The following is an 18,171-nucleotide window of genomic DNA, read 5'->3' as shown; positions in this document are numbered from 1 at the left end:
GGGGGTAGAATTGGGATTGGCCCTAAGTAGGATTCTAACCTGTTTTCCATTGCTTCTGGTCAGGTTTATGATTTAGTTGTCCCACAGTGTGGATACTTCATTAAAGAATTATCATTTGGCTTCAAGTTCTCGTTGACCATGCAGCCTGATAAGGCAACTTGCTTGTTGTTTAGTAAGACAGACGAAGGGTCAATTCGGTTCATTGCTACTGGAAGAAATTACAGTGGCATGCAGTGCTGGGGCCAATTTCGGTGAATCTTTAATGCATTGACACAGTTGCTGTTTCCACTCAACACTTTACTAGCACTATATCGTCAGACTATTCAGCATGTGCCAAAATATTACAAGCTTCACTGCAAACGATCGGGTTATCTCCATCAGACTGTAGGTCTTCTGACACAGCTGCAGAATGAAAATGTGTGTGTCCCAGACTCCTTTCCCAGAATCTAGAGAGAAACATTTGACAACATCCTCTTTGTTCCGGGACCGGTGTTTGGTGCAAAGTACTAGACAGACATCTCCTTATGTCTGAAATGCGTTCAAAGCATGTAAGGCGGAAAACCTTCTGCAATTGGCCTGTCACAAGGATTAACCCTTTATGACCTGCCATAGAACAGTTCCAGCAGAGTATATCTTTCTATTTTTACATGCTGTGCTGTCATTCTTTTTAGCATTTTCATATGCCATACATCAAAATAATCCTTACTTTCTCTACTTGAAGGCTATGTTTGTAATAAATCAATAGTACCTAGATAAATATCTCAAAAGTGCAATAAACAAAAAGAAATTCTACATATTTTATTCAATACAAAAAATGATAAATGTCAACCTCAAACTTGTCAATGAGAAAAATGTGCATAAAACAGTTTAAAACTATACAGAATTGATTTGAACTGTTTACATCAATTAGTTTTTAAGATGCACTCATTCAAAGAAAGGGAGTAAAATGCCATATGTAAAATATTCAATTACATTTGTGGTCAAACAGATAACATTTTGCTTTTGAATATTGATTGAACATTGAATTGGTTAGAATATAAAATAAATAGACCCTGTCAGAACAATTAATAATAAAATAAATAAATAAAGGCGGTGAGCAGACGGAACTCGGTACTTTCATTTTGACATAACGTTGCTCGCATGCACGCACGTGTGTGTGTGTGTGTGTGAATGTGTGTGTGTGAATGTGCTTGTATTTGCGAGTGTATAAATGAGAAAGAAATGATAGAATGAAGCAATGGTAAAAAGACAATAATGATAAGAAGGAACATATAGCAGATGGGAGCAAAGTGCGAGTCAAACCTATTGGATTATATGGGTCAAAGGCATGGCCAAAAGACGCAGCTTCTGACGTCACTACATGCGACACAAGCTGGGGTCATAGTGCACAGGAAGTGATGTCGTGATCCGTCCATGGATCCGTCATCGGAAGACGCAACTATCAATTGCAGATCTACAGAAAATGTGTGCAAAGACGTGCAATGCATTTTTGTGTGTTTTTTTGGAAACGCATTATTACAGACTCATTAGAGGGTGAGCATGTTGAGGCTTGATCTGCCATGTGCACCGAACGTGATACCTCAATGCGCCATCGGAAGGCGTTACTATCAATCGCAGATCTACAGATCATATGTGCAAAGACGTGCAATGCATTTTTGTGATTTTTTTTTTTTTTGAGAAACGCATTTTGCGCATTTTGTACAGACTCATTAGAGGGTGAAAACAACGCAACATGCGCATGTTGGAGGCTTGATCTGACCATTTTACATCTCTGGTTTTGTATGCAAAAAGAATGATCGAGCTAGCCACTTGGTTTCAGTTTCTATAGGCTGTTAAACAGACACACGCAAACCGGAGCGCTGACGCTCCCGTCGGTCTTAAAGGTTAAAGGACAAGTTCGGTATTTTACAATTAAAGCCCTGTTTTAAGATCGTCCCTGCCTGATGAAATAGAATAGTTAAGATTGTTTTTTAGTCAAATGCTCCTGTCACGAGAATTTTTGGATTCTGTGTTAGCACCCCCCACCTTTACAATGAAAGCATAGACGTGCACTCGAACAATCATTCATAAAAATGCATAAAACTTTAGTTTACAAAGACGTGAAACTCACCGAGTGGTCTGGGGTGTTCACTGATATGCTCACACAAAAATCGCTGCAAAAGATGCTTTCCAACAGGTTTTATCGTAGTTTTTGTCCGACTTCATTTTCTTCGAAGTCCACAGTAGTAAATTGTCGAGTTCACGAGCGCGATCATTGGTAACTAGATAACTAAGGATCGCGCACGCAAACTTGACAATCGACTACTGTGGACTTCGACCAAAAACAGGAAGAAAATGGACTTGGACAAAAACTACGATAAAACCTGTTGGAAAGCATATTTTGCAGCGATTTTTGTGTGAGCATATCAGTGAACACCCCAGACCACTCGGTGAGTTTCACGTCTTTGTAAACTAAAGCTTTATGCGTTTTAATGAATGATTGTTCGAGTGCACCTATGCTTTCATTATAAAGGTGGGGGGGGGTGCTAACACAGAATCCAAAAATTCTCGTGACAGGAGCATTTGACTAAAAAACAATCTTAACTATTCTATTTCATCAGGGACGATCTTAAAACAGGGCTTTAATTGTAAAATACCGAACTTGTCCTTTAAAGCTGCAGTCGGCAAGTTTGGCAGATTGAGTGGACTTTGGCAAAATTTTGAATGTTTACAACTCATATGGCCCTCCCCCCCCATCAACGAATACCCTCCCACAGAGTTCGTGCTCGAGTGCTCGTATGCTGCCCTGAGTAATCTAGCAATATATTACAATTGCTAACGTCATTAATACTGTAAATGAGCTTACCTGGTTTGTTAGTGTTCCGCCATCACTCTTCCTTACTGCGCGAACTTCAGGCGTGTGCATGTGATTGTAACGTGTGCGAGGGGTGGCGTGTGCCCGATCTGTGATTGACAGTCAGATCTCACACCCCCCTGCGCTGATTGCACCCGATGATCCGGGAGCGCTGGATTTTTGCAAAACAAATAACACGCTCCAGATGGAGTTAGAAGCTCTGGTTTTTTTTCTAAAACCACTTTATTTATGTTCTGTCGGATTATAGTGTCGATTTCACTGAATATGATCAAAAAAATGTTGCCGACGGCAGCTTTAAACAAAAAGTTAGATCCACCTTTAACCAAGATGTTTGAGCATTCCAACCGTGACATTTGATAGGGAAAAAAAACATTCCCTTTTATTACAGACCTGTTGAAGTTCTCTGTTTACATGAGAAACTCTTGATGCCCCAGTGTCATTGTTTTTAAAGAAAGAAATGTAAATATGTCTATACCGTAATTGTTGCACTTTTTTTCTAAAGCTGAAATTGTTTTTCTGACCAGAAGCTCCTATATTGTGCTTTTTAATTTTGGCACAGTTTTACGAATGTTTCCCATATTTAATATTATCCGTCACTGTGGTAAAGGACAGTATTCTCACAGTCTGAGAATGGAGAACAGGCTTGACTTTGCTCAGTAATACAAACAGAACTCAAATTAGCCGATAACTGTGTGAACAGAACTGTGCTCACACTTAAATTATGAAAAAATGATACAGGGGTCCTCGAGAGGAGAATACGGCCGATAGTGGAACCTCAGATTCAGGAGGAACAGTGTGGTTTTCGTCCGAGCCGTGGAACACTGGACCAGCTCTGTTTTGTGGATTTGGAGAAGGCATTCGACTGTGTCCCCCGAGGCGGCCTGTGGAGGGTGCTCCTGGAATATGGGGTCCGGGGTCCTTTGCTAAGAGTCCCTGTATGACCGAAGCAGGACTTTGTTTCACATTGCCGGTAGTAAGTCAGACTTCTTCCCGGTGCATGTTGGACTCCGGCAGGGCTGCCCTTTGTCGCCGGTTCTGTTCATAATTTTTATGGACAAAATTTCTAGGCGCAGCCAGGGGCCGGAGGGTGTCAGGTTTGGGGACCACACAATTTCTTCTCTGCCCTTTGCGGATGATGTTGTCGTGTTGGCCCAACCCGATCTCCCGACCAAGTCGTACGAATTCGACGAATGATTAAAAAGTGGCTAATTCGTAACAATTCATACGACCTCACTCGTGCGAATTAATACGATTTTGCTAAATCGTACATATTTTACGAATTGGCCAATTCGTATGAATTCGCATGAATATGACCTACCCCTTACCCCGCCCCTAAACCTAACCATCACGTGGGTTTAGACAAATCGTACGAATTAGTACGAGTGAGTTCGTACGAATTAGACACTTTTTAATCATGCGTCGAATTCGTACGAATTGGTCGTGAGATAGTGTTGGTTGGCCCCTTCATACCAGGACCTTCAGCATGCACTGGGACGGTTTGCAGCCGAGTGTGAAGCGGGTGGGATGAAAATCGGCACCTCCAAATCCGAGGCCATGGTCCTCAGCCGGAAAAGGGTGGCTTGCCCACTTCAGGTTGGTGGAGAGATCCTTCCTCAAGTGGAGGAGTTTAAGTATCTTGGGGTTTTGTTCACGAGTGAGGGAAGGATGGAACGGGAGATTGACAGACGGATCGGTGCAGCTTCTGCAGTAATGCGGTGGATGTACCAGTCTGTTGTGGTAAAGAAGGAGCTGAGCAGTGGTGGAGGAAGTACTGAATCTCAGTACTTAAGTAAAAGTACAAATACCCAGATAAATATTTACTTTAGTAAAAGTAGAAGTAACACAATGACAACCATACTTAAGTAAAAAGTAAAAAGTACTTTATTTTAAATGTACTTTAAGTATTAAAAGTAAAAGTACTTGCATAACAATTTATTATCTTAATGTCTATTTTCTAATGATTAATAAAACATTTAATTCTAACTCATTCAACCTAATAGCCTACTCCTATAATGATGTTCAATAATGATGGAAAAAAACGTCACCATTTCTGAAACAAGCTTGCAATTAGGCAATATCATGCTTATCCTTACTATATGTTAATATGTTTGGCAGTAAACGCGATTCATTTATGGTGTAATTCTGAACCTCTTGGCTTGCCATAATCCTAACCAAACCAAACATATATTACACACGGTGTGTTTCCTATGCACGTAAAAACAAATTTTCGCGTATGAGTTGCACGATAAACACACTGCGTGTGAGACGCATTTAGTGTGACCGGCCGTGCTGTTGATATACTGCCGGGTTGATATACTGTATCTATGGCAACCAAACGTCACTGGTGTAAGGGTTAGACCACTAGGGGGCGCCATCTGCCCAAATATATCTGCGTCTCATTTCACGTTAAAGGGTGCCATGTGCGTTGGATATTTACGCTTTTGCAAAAGCGTCCGATATGGCGCTTTAGGATGAGAACGGGCTCGACGGTCAGATTACGTTTTGGCAGGGGAAAAACTGATCAGAAAATGTAACGAAAATGTAACAGAAGTTGTAGAAATGTAGTGGAGTAGAAAGTATAATAATTGCTGCAAAATGTAACGAAGTAAAAGTAAAAAGTAGGCACTATTTATTGTACTTAAGTAAAGTAAAGATACGTGAAAAATGTACTTAAGTAAAGTAACGAAGTATTTGTACTTCGTTACATTCCACCACTGGAGCTGAGCCGTAAGGCAAAGCTCTCGATTTACCGGTCAATCTATGTTCCTACTCTCACCTATGGTCATGAGCTTTGGGTCATGACCGAAAGGACAAGATCCCGGATCCAGGCGGCCGAAATGAGCTTTCTCCGCAGGGTGGCTGGGCGATCCCTTAGAGATAGGGTGAGAAGCTCGGTCACTCGGGAGGAAAATGCATATTTCACAGACGTACTTTGTAATTTGAATCCCAACCAAATCTGCCAAATCAGTGTTTTTGCCTCACACAAACTCTGTAAAGGGCAAATTACCTTTTGTTTTTTTGTTTTTGGCAAACAATCTATTCCGAATGCAAATGTCTGTGTTTGCTGATGTTGTATTATTATTATAACGCTTCTCCTCATCATGTGTTTTTGACCTACCTGAGCCACTGTTTGCACACCTATCTTCTGCATGATTTAATTTAGCTTCAATATGGATGGTATCCGGAGAAAAACAAATAACTGCCCATTTTAATATCACTGTAAGCACTTGTCTGCTCACTAATGCAAGTTTCTTATAAACAGCCACTGCTATAAACTCACGAAGTTGACTTAAATAGGGGTTTTATTCTAAATTATATTAACAAATAATATTTTAAAAGACATACGCAATGCACACAAGCATAGCACTTGACGACCTGTAATGGTACGTCTAGAAAACGCACGCACACACACACACTCGCACCTCTGAAATAAACACAGATGTAACTCCCGTCCAAATCAGTTCATGAAATCAAAGACATCGAGTGATTAAAAGTTAGAATTAGTGAACTAATCCTGTCTAAAAAGGGCTATAGTCTCAATGTGACTCAACGTTATTTTAAGATGTAACTTGATTTAATCTAAAACCTGGTGATGTCATACATACTTACTGTATGTGACGAAATTGTTTATACTTTTCTCTGATAAGAAGCACGTACAGTATGCTTCCTTTGTAAAATATGTGCGGACAATGCGGGAAAACCCTGGAAGTTAGTGGCATGTACGTGTATACCGTGCACACTGTCATTGACCGGCCACGGGTGAACTGGTGACCCCCGAATCCCTCACACAAGTCTAGCTATTTAATACGTTTACATTGCTCTGTTGCTCATTGTGATTGTCAAGTGTTATAAGCTGCACGGCTCCCACACTTGAAAAGGGATTACTTCTGAATTGAACACAACAATGAGACTTAAGTTGCCTTCTCTCAATTTATTGCTGAATTTCAGTCACTCCAGGTTGATGTCAATTACAACTTTTTGGAAAACGATGATGTGTGCACGATGTCATTATTGAATACGGAGGGGCTGGGAAATGTTTTTTTTGTCTAAATACCCGGCTACGTGTAAATGAGGCCTAGATCTCAAAGCTGATGTCAGGGAATTTTTATTGCACACATAGTAGGCAATCGAAGCCTAGCATGATGTCATACATCGTGCTTAACATCATTGGGGGTTTCCCTGCAATTACCACACACATTTTACACAAGAACCATACAGAGAATATCTTAGAGAAAAGTGTCAATATTTTCATCACATAAGTGTAGTAACCCAGAGTTATTTTAAATCAGTTTAAAAAATCAGCAGGTGCAGTTTAACCCTTGAGTGCCCAATCCTTCCTTCATCAGTTTGTTTGATTTGTAGTTATATGGCAGTGTGATGTATTGAATGCTGGCAAGTTTTGCAGCTAAAGTGCTGGGAGTGCTGGAAATGTTCGGGGGGCACGCTCTTGCGCATATATAAAATACAGCATAAAGTTGTGGTCGAAAGACATACATTCTGTTTCACGTGTATTTTTTTTTTAATAGATAGGCTATATTGTACATCCCAGGCAGATTAGAATAAAGTGTCACATAGCATAGTGTGTTGAAAAGAGCAAGCCAAAAGTCCCCAGATAGTCTACTTTATCTGAAAGATAAGGCTAGGAAATCATCTGTCCGTAGTATATGTTATTCTTTTTTTTTAATGCTTTGACTTATCTGCACAAAAATTAGTACATATCAGTGACCGCATGTTTCGAAGGTATCCGAGACATTTGGAGACAATGCCACCAAGTGTTCTGAAGATATGATTTTTACAAAAACTCTTGTAACGTTAACATTCATGATTTATGCCAATAAGGATAGTATACCATTTTCAAACCTGTTGCTTGTTTATGATTTTGAAGTATGTGAAAATATTCTCCCAAAAACAAGGGAACAGCTTTCTGAATTACTGCCTGGTTTAGTTGACTATGTTAGTTTTATAGTGCCAGAATCGGGTGTGACGTTTTCTTGGGCAGTGAATACAGTCACATTGACGTAAATGGGGCGGGGGACTAAATGTAGAGCAGCTGGAAGGTGATTTATTGTCTAATGCAGCTTCAAACAATCAATGGCTTCAGTACATCACATGAAATTAACTCAGGGGCCACATGATATGACAGTCACAATATAATGAAATTAACTTGATCATTTTTTAAACTTGAATATGATTATTATTTAATACAATGCTATATAAATAAAATAATGCTGTACAATTTGTCAACTGCTATTTAACACTGTCAGGAAAAAAATTGCAAAAATTTGGGGACAGCAGGTCGTCACCCTTTACGCAAAGAACATATTTCCATATAGCAGATCAGTATATTCTTTTTTTTTTAATAGATATTGAAAATAGTGTGCTATAATAAATAAGGAACATAACTCCAAACTAACGTGAATGTGACAATATCGTAATGGTCATATTCAATAATACATTTGTGTATAACATAATATAAATGCATGTAATACATATGGTACTTTTTGGGTATAAATACATTTGAACATACCAAATATGAGAAAAATGTATGATATATGTAACTTTAATTTGTATTTTTTTTTTCATATATACACAGGATTATTGGTGCCCTGCCAACACTCCAGGACCTGTACTCTTCCAGAGTGAGGAAGAGAGCAGGTAAAATCATCACACCCACCCTGGACACCACTTGTTTGAACTGTTACCGTCAAGACTGGCCACAAAAACATCTCGGCACAGGAACAGTTTCTTCCCATAGGCCATCTCCCTCCTGAACAGTTAACACACTTCCCAAGGAATATGCATTTAAAGGAGTAGTTCTTTTAAAAAAAACTTTTGCGGATAATTTACTCATCCCCGTGTCATCCAAGATGTCCATGTCTTTCTTTCTTCAGTCAAAAAGAAATTAAGGTTTTTGATGAAAACATTCCAGGATTTTCTCCATATAATGGACTTTAATGGGAACCAAACGGTTCAAGGTCCAAAAGACACTTTCAGTGCAGCTTCAAAGGGCTTTATGTAAATTACACAATGAGTTGTTCTTTTTCACTTTCAAAAATTGTAAATTGAACGGTATTTTAGCGTTAAATTACATTAAACGTACCATGAGATCTATCACAGTTATTTACCGTATATAGAACGGAAACTTTCTGTTAACCAATTAACAGTTTTGCACTGTAGTCTTTTACCGTTAAAATCACGATTATTTTTTACAGAGAGAGATTAGATCTCATATCCAACCTCCTTTGTTTGATCCACCCAACTCTGTTTGATTCAGTGTTTTTTCTCGGTTTGAACCCATTTCTCTGGAAGTTAAATAAGTTAATCAGTTTATCAGCCTGACCATGACCAACTCTTACAAATATTAATATTGAAACAGGTGCATGCTGTTGAACCTACTTTCCATAGTTAATAAATGCCTTGTCATAGGGACTATGCCAGAGTGTTTAAAACATGCTCGTATTAAGAAACCATATCTCGATCCTACTGTTTTGTCAAATTTAAGGCCTATCTCTACCGTTTATTTCTAAAATTGTAGAGAAATAAAAGTATTCCAACAACAGCAGAATCCTTTGAAAAATGTCTTTGAACATTTCAGTTGGGATTAGGAAATACCAAAGCACTGAGACTGCTTTGCTGATGTTTGTAAAACACATAGTTTTAACTGTGGACTTATGTGATAATGCTATTTTCTATATACTCGACTTTAGTGCAGCATTTGATACCGTAATCCAAAATATCCTTATTTCCCGCTTTGAACACTGTGGAGGGAGATAAGAGATAATTGATAGTTTATATTCCGGTTTTTCAGTTTATCTTGGGGATTTTTTTCTGCTTCGACTGGTGTATCACAAGGATCTATTCTTCATTCATACTTCCATTCATCCATCTTCATCCGCTCATCCGGGGTGCGGTCGCGGTCGATTCATTCATACTTCCAAAACCTTAATCTGGAACAATTATCTTGCTTCTATAAACCATCTGTTAAAAAAACAAACCTTGGGTTTCTTATTCATTCCTTTATTTCTACCCCATTTAATTACTGCAAGTCCGTCTATTTCTTGACTTCACATGCTGCAGCTAGACTTTTGTTGGATGTACACAAACATGATCATATAACCCCAAATTTAAGGTCGCTTCATTGGCTTCCAGTCTGCTATAGAATTTATTTTAAGATTATTTTTTTCTTTTTAAATCTTTAAACGGACTGCCACCTACTTGTCTTCTGCCTATGCACAATCCATTGAGATCCCACAGATCCGAGGTTGTTAACCGTGCCTATAGAGTGCCGAAATTATCACGTCACTTTGTAGGCCAAAACGCGGAAGTGAGTTAGCATTTTAGCACTCCCGCTTCCCTCGCCCTAAAGTCTATACGTTTTTTTGAATGGGTTTTTGCTAAATCACCTGAAATAAGGTCTGTGGTTAACAAAGCCTCTAAATATTTCCACGTTTTGATCTATGACATAAAACACACAGTTATAACCTGCTTGTGGTTTTTTAAACTTTATATAGGCTTCAAAATACATTTGGATTAACTTGTTTAGATTATCTTGATAGACAAAATGTGTAAGGGTCACAAATCTTTGTTCAACACAGATCTCATTTTTTGCGATTTTCCAAAAGTCTACGGGGAAAATGCATAGCTTTTCGATCGAGGGAACCCATGCACCGCTAACTTACGATTTGTCCAACAAAGTGACGTCATCACTTCGACACTCTATAGGGAAAGACTTCTGGTGCGCAACATGACATCATGACTTTTGCGTAAACATACACGCCACTTTCGAGTCACGCATTTCTTGAGCTATCCACGTGTATCCGCATGTATGTCTACGCCATTAATGTCCGAGTGATTCCGCGTCAAATGTCCGAATGAAACAAAGAAAAATATAGATCTACATCTGGGGAGCATTTTTTTTTTTTCCTAGGATGGTAGGGGAGCACTCATAAATGCCATTAACCCCAGTGACGGGTAGGTTTAGGGACGGGGTTGAGGTAAGTCATATATTTATATATACAGTAATAACGTTAAGTCAACGGCATTCATAAACATGCTGAAAAGCGATTATGTGTGTTGATAGCACGCCAAAAATGGAAATACGAATTGGCGTGTCTTACACACGCTACTTCATGAGATCAGTCTGTGGTGCGAGTGATTTCAACGTTAAGTCAATGTAAAGATGCATTTACGCGCGTCTAGAGGTCCTGCTGCATGGCAAGCCAAGAGGTTCATAATTACGCAATAGATTAATCACGTTTACAGCCAAACTCTGTCAAACAATGCGTTTTGAACAGTATTTGACGCAGCTGCGTTTTGATGCAGCATTGTAATTACAAACGCCGTAAAAACCATGCGAACTACGCCAATGACGCCATATTCGATGTTGTTTTAGTATGCATGGAAAGCGTGAGCTCGTTTAACGCCGTTCATCTCGCCATATGATGGCGTAAAAACACTTGTTTGTACAGAGCGCGCGTTATTTTACGGCGTTTTGCTTCTAGTATAATGAGCCATGCCCTCTGATTTCCACAGCCAGTGAGTTTGAGTCGGACCAGACCTGTTCAGCGCGGATCATTTGTGGTAATCCAATAAACAAGACAAAGAATACAGGTCGCTTTAAGATGGCCCGAAGAAGCTTCATTTTGCGTTGCAAGCGAACATTAAATGACTGCTCTCGCCAGCTAGCAGAGGATGCTGGACCCAATGTGCCTCAGTCAACTTTAGTGAGGTAAGGATTGTTTTGGCATTAAATGTTGTTGTTGGAATGAATTAGTTGGTTTTTCGTCTGAGAAAAAAAATGCTTCTGCCTACTATTCACTACTAATGCACGTTATTTTGTACGGAGACGCATTGCTATGAAGCTAAAAGAGTAGCAAAACTTAAGAGCACTGAATGCATTTTAGAACTTGTAGAATAAATATTCTTGTACACTAAAATGTACACTCAGAGCTCCAATGCAAAAAAACGGTCAAATAAAAATCTGAAGTTTGATGTTGAAACTTGCACTCGCAGACAATAATCACAAACCCAGACATCCCAAGTCTCCCGGAAGTACCAGGAGTTTCCCGCATATTGATATGCTCCCTGATGCCCGCAAAACAGAGACAATCCTCAATACAACTATTTGGGGAAACCCGTAACCAGTGTTGTAGTACTCGAGACTCGGACTCGGTCTCGAGACCATATTTTAATGGTCTTGGTCTTGGCCTATCATGTCTGATCAAGTTCTGATTTGATCCCCCCTCTCGTACAAAAGGCTACCGTAAGTCTTTTCACTGTTTTCTCCAATGTCATGTCCCATGAAGGTTCATTAAAAATCACAGAAGGGGCAAATGTAAAACTTTTTTTTTAAAATAATAATGAAGGGTGTGTATTAAGGAAGAAGTAATGGCTGGAATGTTGACAAGTCGGGAAAATAGCTTGTGGCATTTTATTTATTTTCCAAAAAAGGATCCAACAGTAAATCATCACACCAAGAGGATTTTCCCCTGCTTCAAGCATTTTTGTTAGAGTATGAAGGTTTTCCCAATGTTGTTTCCCAATATTGGTTTCCACTGTAATTCAAAAACATGCAAGATAAGTGAATTGGGGGCCATTGGGTGTGTATATATATACTGTAATACACACTGCCAGGCCAAATAAAAAGTCCTGTTTGGATTTAAATAATGCTTAAGAGTCTATGACTGGATCATTATTTCAGTGATTATGTTTCTAGCATGTTATATGTTAGTTAACAGTTCTTCTAACCCCAATTGATGGTGCGTAGCTTTTCATTTCTGAAAAAAAAATAAAAAACATGTAAAGACACATCCTGGTCATGTTACAGGATGTCTATGTCAAGATTCATCAGGTTCAAGTTGTAAAAGAATGGTTGTGAGGGAGCATGAGGAATCGTTTCCACACATTATTGGCTCCTTTGAGTCCAGACCTTAAATTCATTATACAAATCTTTGGGATGTGCTGAAGGAATATTTACAGAGAGCAGAACCAAAATTGGGTGCAGCTCTTGATGGAAATAAATGTGATATTTCCATCAAGAGGTGCATAAATTTTTGGTCTAGATCTTGGTCAAGTGTTGGTTGTTAGTCACAGCAGCTCAAGACAAACTCAAAACTGTCCTGTTATACAGCTAACGTTACAACAACAGCATTAGTTCTATGAAACATAGCAAAACCTATATCGCTACTTGTGTATGGAGCATAAACAATGAAACCTTGGCTTCCGCTTTCAGGCTTTCGCGAAAGGGTCTCAGTGGCGGAGAGCTTTACGAATATTAAAGGAGTAGTTCACTTTTGAAAAAACTTTTGCTGATAATTTACTCACCCCCATGTCATCCAAGATGTCCATGTCTTTCTTTCTTCAGTCGAAAAGAAATTAAGGTTTTTGATGAAAACATTCCAGGATTTTCTCCCTATAATGGACTTCATTGGGAACCAAATGGTTCAAGGTCCAAATGAGAGTTTCAAAGGGCTTTAAAAACGACACCAGATGATGAATAAGGGTCTTATCTAGCGAAACGATTGGCCATTTCAAAAATAATAGCATTTGAGCTTATAAAACTTGAACTTTGTTATTTATTTTTGAAATGACCGATCGTTTCGTTAGATAAGGCCCTTATTATTCCAAATTCGTAGTGCTGATGATAGAACCTCTTAAGGTTCTATTTAGAACCTTTTCTTCTAAGATTGCTGCTGTGTGATTTCTAAAGCTGTTTTAAGGCAGTTTGTTCAGCAGGGTGATGTAAGCCTTGTCATATCACCCATGACATCTGGAATACCATGATATAATTCAAATCCTGTATACTGCAATACAGCTTTAGATTGCATCATTCATTGTTTTGCCAAAAAAGCAAGATTGTCCAAACTGAGTCATAGATAAATCAGAGTCTGAGGACGTCACAGGTTGAGTCACAGTTACAGTCGTCACAGTTATTACAAGCTCGTTGTTTTGCTTCAGGGGGAACTGTAACAGATAGATGTTGTTTTTTAAGTTTTCAATAACCTTTTGAAACATGGTGTGAAAATACATTTGTTGACCATCGATTTTGACAGACAGAAATTCTTAAAAAAATATTTGTTCCTGAGACTTCCACATAAAATATAAGTACATTTTCTAAACTACTTACGTTACTGATTGTTATCAGGATGGGAAGATAGAGTTTCAACCAGAATAACCAAGAGTAGTTTCTTGCTGCAGTGTTAAAGCTTGACCATAAAATAGTCACAGATGTGCATCGGTGTTTGGCACAACACAACCCCACAGTTTGGGGTTTAGGAATCCCCAGGACTGACTGTTTTTTTTTTTTTTTTTTTTTTTTTCAATTTATAACAAAACAGATGTAGGCCTATTTTTATACAATTATTCACAAAGGCAGCTGATGCAAGACTCTGCAATGACTTAAAAAAAAAAATGTTTGATCCACAACACAAGACTAACAACCCTTCGGAACTCCATTGCTTTCAATGGGAACCTGTGACCGTATACTAACCACCACACTTATATTTTATCTTTGTAGGAGCCATAAGGCCATTAATAATGTCATGGCTGTATGTACAGCAATTACTGTCTGCTCTCCCCCCTGTGGTAAGAGGAAGGAATTGAACCCCTTTTTGGGGACTTCATCTAAAACAGGAAGTGATGTGGCGCAAGGGCAGAGGGTAAGGGAGACAGTTTTTTGACCTACATTACACAACACTGTTTGTTTTGGTGCAGAGTTTTGTCATCAAGTTTTCAACTTTTTGTTACAATTAAAGCTCAAGTCTTGTTAAACAGGTGTTCAAATATATTTTCCCTCACGGTCACGGAAGTGGCTTAAGAAGGAAAGGAAGCCACGACACCTCAGTATTGGTAGTTTTAAAGTAATCTTTGTTTTAAATAGGCTACATAGATAGTTACCACAACACCTACCATGCTTTTATTGACTAATAATTGAAAATCCCAAAATTGTAAGGTAAATCTGTACTTTTCTTTGAAATTATCATATATATATTATACATTATGATATTTTCTTTTCTCCTTTTTAAGCTGAAAAGATCAAAAGGTCCTTTCGGACTCAGTCAGCCCATTATTGTTTGAGGAGGAGTAAACAGAGGAGGCGAAAATTTACAAAGGTGAATATTCACAATGGTATGTGCTGGTTTTAACCCTTAATCAAGCATTTTATCTACCATTTGTTGTTTCTAAACCATTGTGCATTGTTCAAATTCACTACCCTTTCGTTATGTCCGTGGCTGAAAAAAGCCACTACTTTAAACTGCTGTAAAAATGTATCAGATAAATATTTTTTTCAAATTTTTTTTGCATAAATCTATTAACCGACCTCAGTCCTCATCAAAACTACTAAATTTTTTTTTTAAAAATCAGGATTTTAACTCTTTAATTGCCAAATTCATAAATGATGTCACTGATTTGGGGGGGAAAAAAACACAAAATCACTTATTTTCAATATAAAATATGATTGTGGACTGGATGTTTTTTTTTTACCTTTTATCACAGTCTTGGACATGTCAAAGATTAGAAACAACATTGGTTTTGATGCATTGTTAGTTTTTGTGTAGCATCAGATTTTAACTTTTTCTCCCTCATTTACTGTTCGTGGCTGTTTTTGCCCCATTGACTTCAATTATAACCACATTTTTTGATTGCAAAGCCATGACACCATAAAATCATGCGTTTTTGATTGTTGATGGTTTTCCCTGTTGGGAAGAGGTAAAATTTGTAATTTTTACTGTTGATAACCAGGTGGAACCATTTAACCCTTTAGATAGGCCTGTGCAAAAAATAGCTTAGTTTCTGGCTTTTACATGGAGTTATATGGAGTATAATAGCATATTACAGTGTGTATACAGTATGTGTGTGTGTGCGTGTGTGTGTGAGAGAGTGTGAGAACTCACCTTGATGCGTCTGAGAAAATAAAAATATATACTTCAGCTCTCAAAACTACATGGAGTAAACAAAAACAAAGTAAGTGTATTTATGCATCTGCTGCCTTTTGATGGTGAGAAATGCAGACTAAACAAAAACAAAGCAAGTGGATATAAACACTTGTCATTTGATGGTGAGAAGAGCAGCAAGCAACATGAGAGAGGGCTTGACTTGTAGTGAAGTTTTAGAGATGATTATGCAGTCTGACCCCTCCAGCGAGCTGTTATTGTCTTCTCACTCTGACCGCAGGCTCAGGACAGTCAGATCCTGGTTTGGATGTGGCACCCTCATCATCATCTCAAGCTTCCACTGAAGACGAGGAGGATTCGGAGGATCCTGGATCTGGATGGACTGGGAGAATCTTGAGAGGGACATGGTGGTTCTGAAAATCGCACGACCACTGCGATCATCCCACAGGCAACGTGTGGACTCCCGTCTGGATCTGTAGACGCTGGCCAAAATCAGTAGCCCCATATAGGCACAGAGATCTGTGGAGTCCACAGATCCAGGATCCTCTAAATACTCCTCGCCTTCAGTGAGCTCTAGCTTCCACTGAAAGCAGGAGGATTCTGTGGATCCTGGATCGGGGTGGATTGGGAGAAATGGTGAAGTATGGTTGTCCACCAATGCGGCGACAACTCCCTTTCTTCAGCCTGCAAGAGGCGTGAGTCGAGGGCCGACACGCTATGCTATCGCAAGGGTCCAGAACATGGATTCTGTGTTCAATCTGTTTTTTACGGAGGAGATGACTGACCTCATTGTCAGCATGACCAACCTCCATGGGCACCGCACAATGAGAAACTGGACTGGGGTGGACTCCACAGATCTCTGTGCCTATATGGGGCTACTGATTTTGGCCAGCGTCTACAGATCCAGAGGGGAGTCCACACGTTGCCTGTGGGATGATCGCAGTGGTCGTGCGATTTTCAGAACCACCATGTCCCTCTCAAGATTCTCCCAGTCCATCCAGATCCAGGATCCTCTGAATCCTCCTCGTCTTCAGTGGAAGCTTGAGATGATGATGATGAGGGTGCCACATCCAAACCTGGATCTGACTGTCCTGAGTCTGCGGTCAGAGTGAGAAGACAATACCTCCTGCAGCTCGCTGGAGGGGTCAGACTGCATAATCATCTCTAAAACTTCACTACAAGTCAAGCCCTCTCTCATGTTGCTTGCTGCTCTTCTCACCATCAAATGACAAGTGTTTATATCCACTTGCTTTGTTTTTGTTTAGTCTGCATTTCTCAATCAAAAGGCAGCAGATGCATAAATACACTTACTTTGTTTTTGTTTACTCCATGTAGTTTTGAGAGCTGAAGTATATATTTTTATTTTCTCAGACTCATCAAGGTGAGTTCTCACACACTCACGCACACACACATACTGTATACACACTGTAATATGCTATTATACTCCATATAACTGCATGTAAAAGCCAGAAACTAAGCTATTTTTTGCACAGGCCTATCTAAAGGGTTAAATGGTTCCACCTGGTTATCAACAGTAAAAATTACAAATTTTACCTCTTCCCAACAGGGAAAACCATCAACAATCAAAAATGCATGATTTTATGGTGTCATGGCTTTGCAATCGAAAAATGTGGTTATAATGGAAGTCAATGGGGCAAAAACAGCCACGAACAGTAAATGAGGGAGAAAAAGTTAAAATCTGGAGCTACACAAAAACTAACAATGCATCAAAACCAATGTTGTTTCTAATCTTTGACATGTCCAAGACTGTGATAAAAGGTAAAAAAAAATCCAGTTCACAATCATATTTTATATTGAAAATAAGTCATTTTGTGTTTTTTTTTTCCCCCCAAATCAGTGACATCATTTATGAATTTGGCAATTAAAGAGTTAAAATCCTGAATTTTTTTTAAAAAAAATTGTAGTTTTGATCAGGACTGAGGTCGGTTAATAGATTTATGCAAAAAAAATTGAAAAAAATATTTATCTGATACATTTTTACAGCAGTTTAAAGTAGTGGCTTTTTTCAGCCACGAACATAACGAAAGAGTAGTGAATTTGCCCAGAGTGTACTGTTGAGTTTTTGAAAAATTTCAAAGCATTTTCCCAAAATATGTGTCAAAATAAGATTTGTCACCAAAAATCATTCCATTTGCTGAAACAAGGAAAAAGTTATGGCCAAATTAAGACTAAAAAATACCCCTTAGTGGCTGAAAAAAGCCACAACAGCACATAAACCTTTTTCTTACAAAACCCATAGCCCAATCAATACAAACACATATGTTTATACTGATTGGGCTTTGGGTTTTGCAAGAAAAGGTTTAAGAAACAACTAATGCTTGATAAAACTTTGACAATCTTCTAAGAATTAAAAGGTAAGTTTTGTGGTTACTATCCTTTTACTATCACGGTAAAACTAGGTGA

General features: G+C 38.8%; 1 protein-coding gene across 16 annotated transcripts in view; it reads left to right on the top strand.

Moving 5' to 3' along the window:
* Positions 1-18,171, top strand: part of LOC148977447 (uncharacterized) — a 50,059-nt gene that overhangs the window by 30,898 nt on the left and 990 nt on the right. For 7 of the 16 annotated variants that reach the window (XM_089116543.1, XM_089116541.1, XM_089116534.1 and 4 more), the window contains 3 exons: positions 8,448-8,509; positions 14,370-14,511; positions 14,879-14,980. In XM_089116543.1, coding sequence (XP_088972669.1) covers positions 8,448-8,509; positions 14,370-14,511; positions 14,879-14,929 — 255 coding nt within the window. In that variant the 3' untranslated portion in view covers positions 14,930-14,980. The other 9 variants (XM_089116537.1, XM_089116532.1, XM_089116533.1 and 6 more) reach the window with 4 other exon arrangements.

This window comes from Pimephales promelas, chromosome 10 (assembly GCF_988280905.1).
Source record: "Pimephales promelas chromosome 10, fPimPro1.hap1.1, whole genome shotgun sequence".
NCBI classification, from domain to species: Eukaryota; Metazoa; Chordata; class Actinopteri; order Cypriniformes; family Leuciscidae; genus Pimephales; species Pimephales promelas.
Note: the sequence above shows the minus strand (reverse complement) of the source record. Positions and strands in the feature narration are given on the sequence as shown.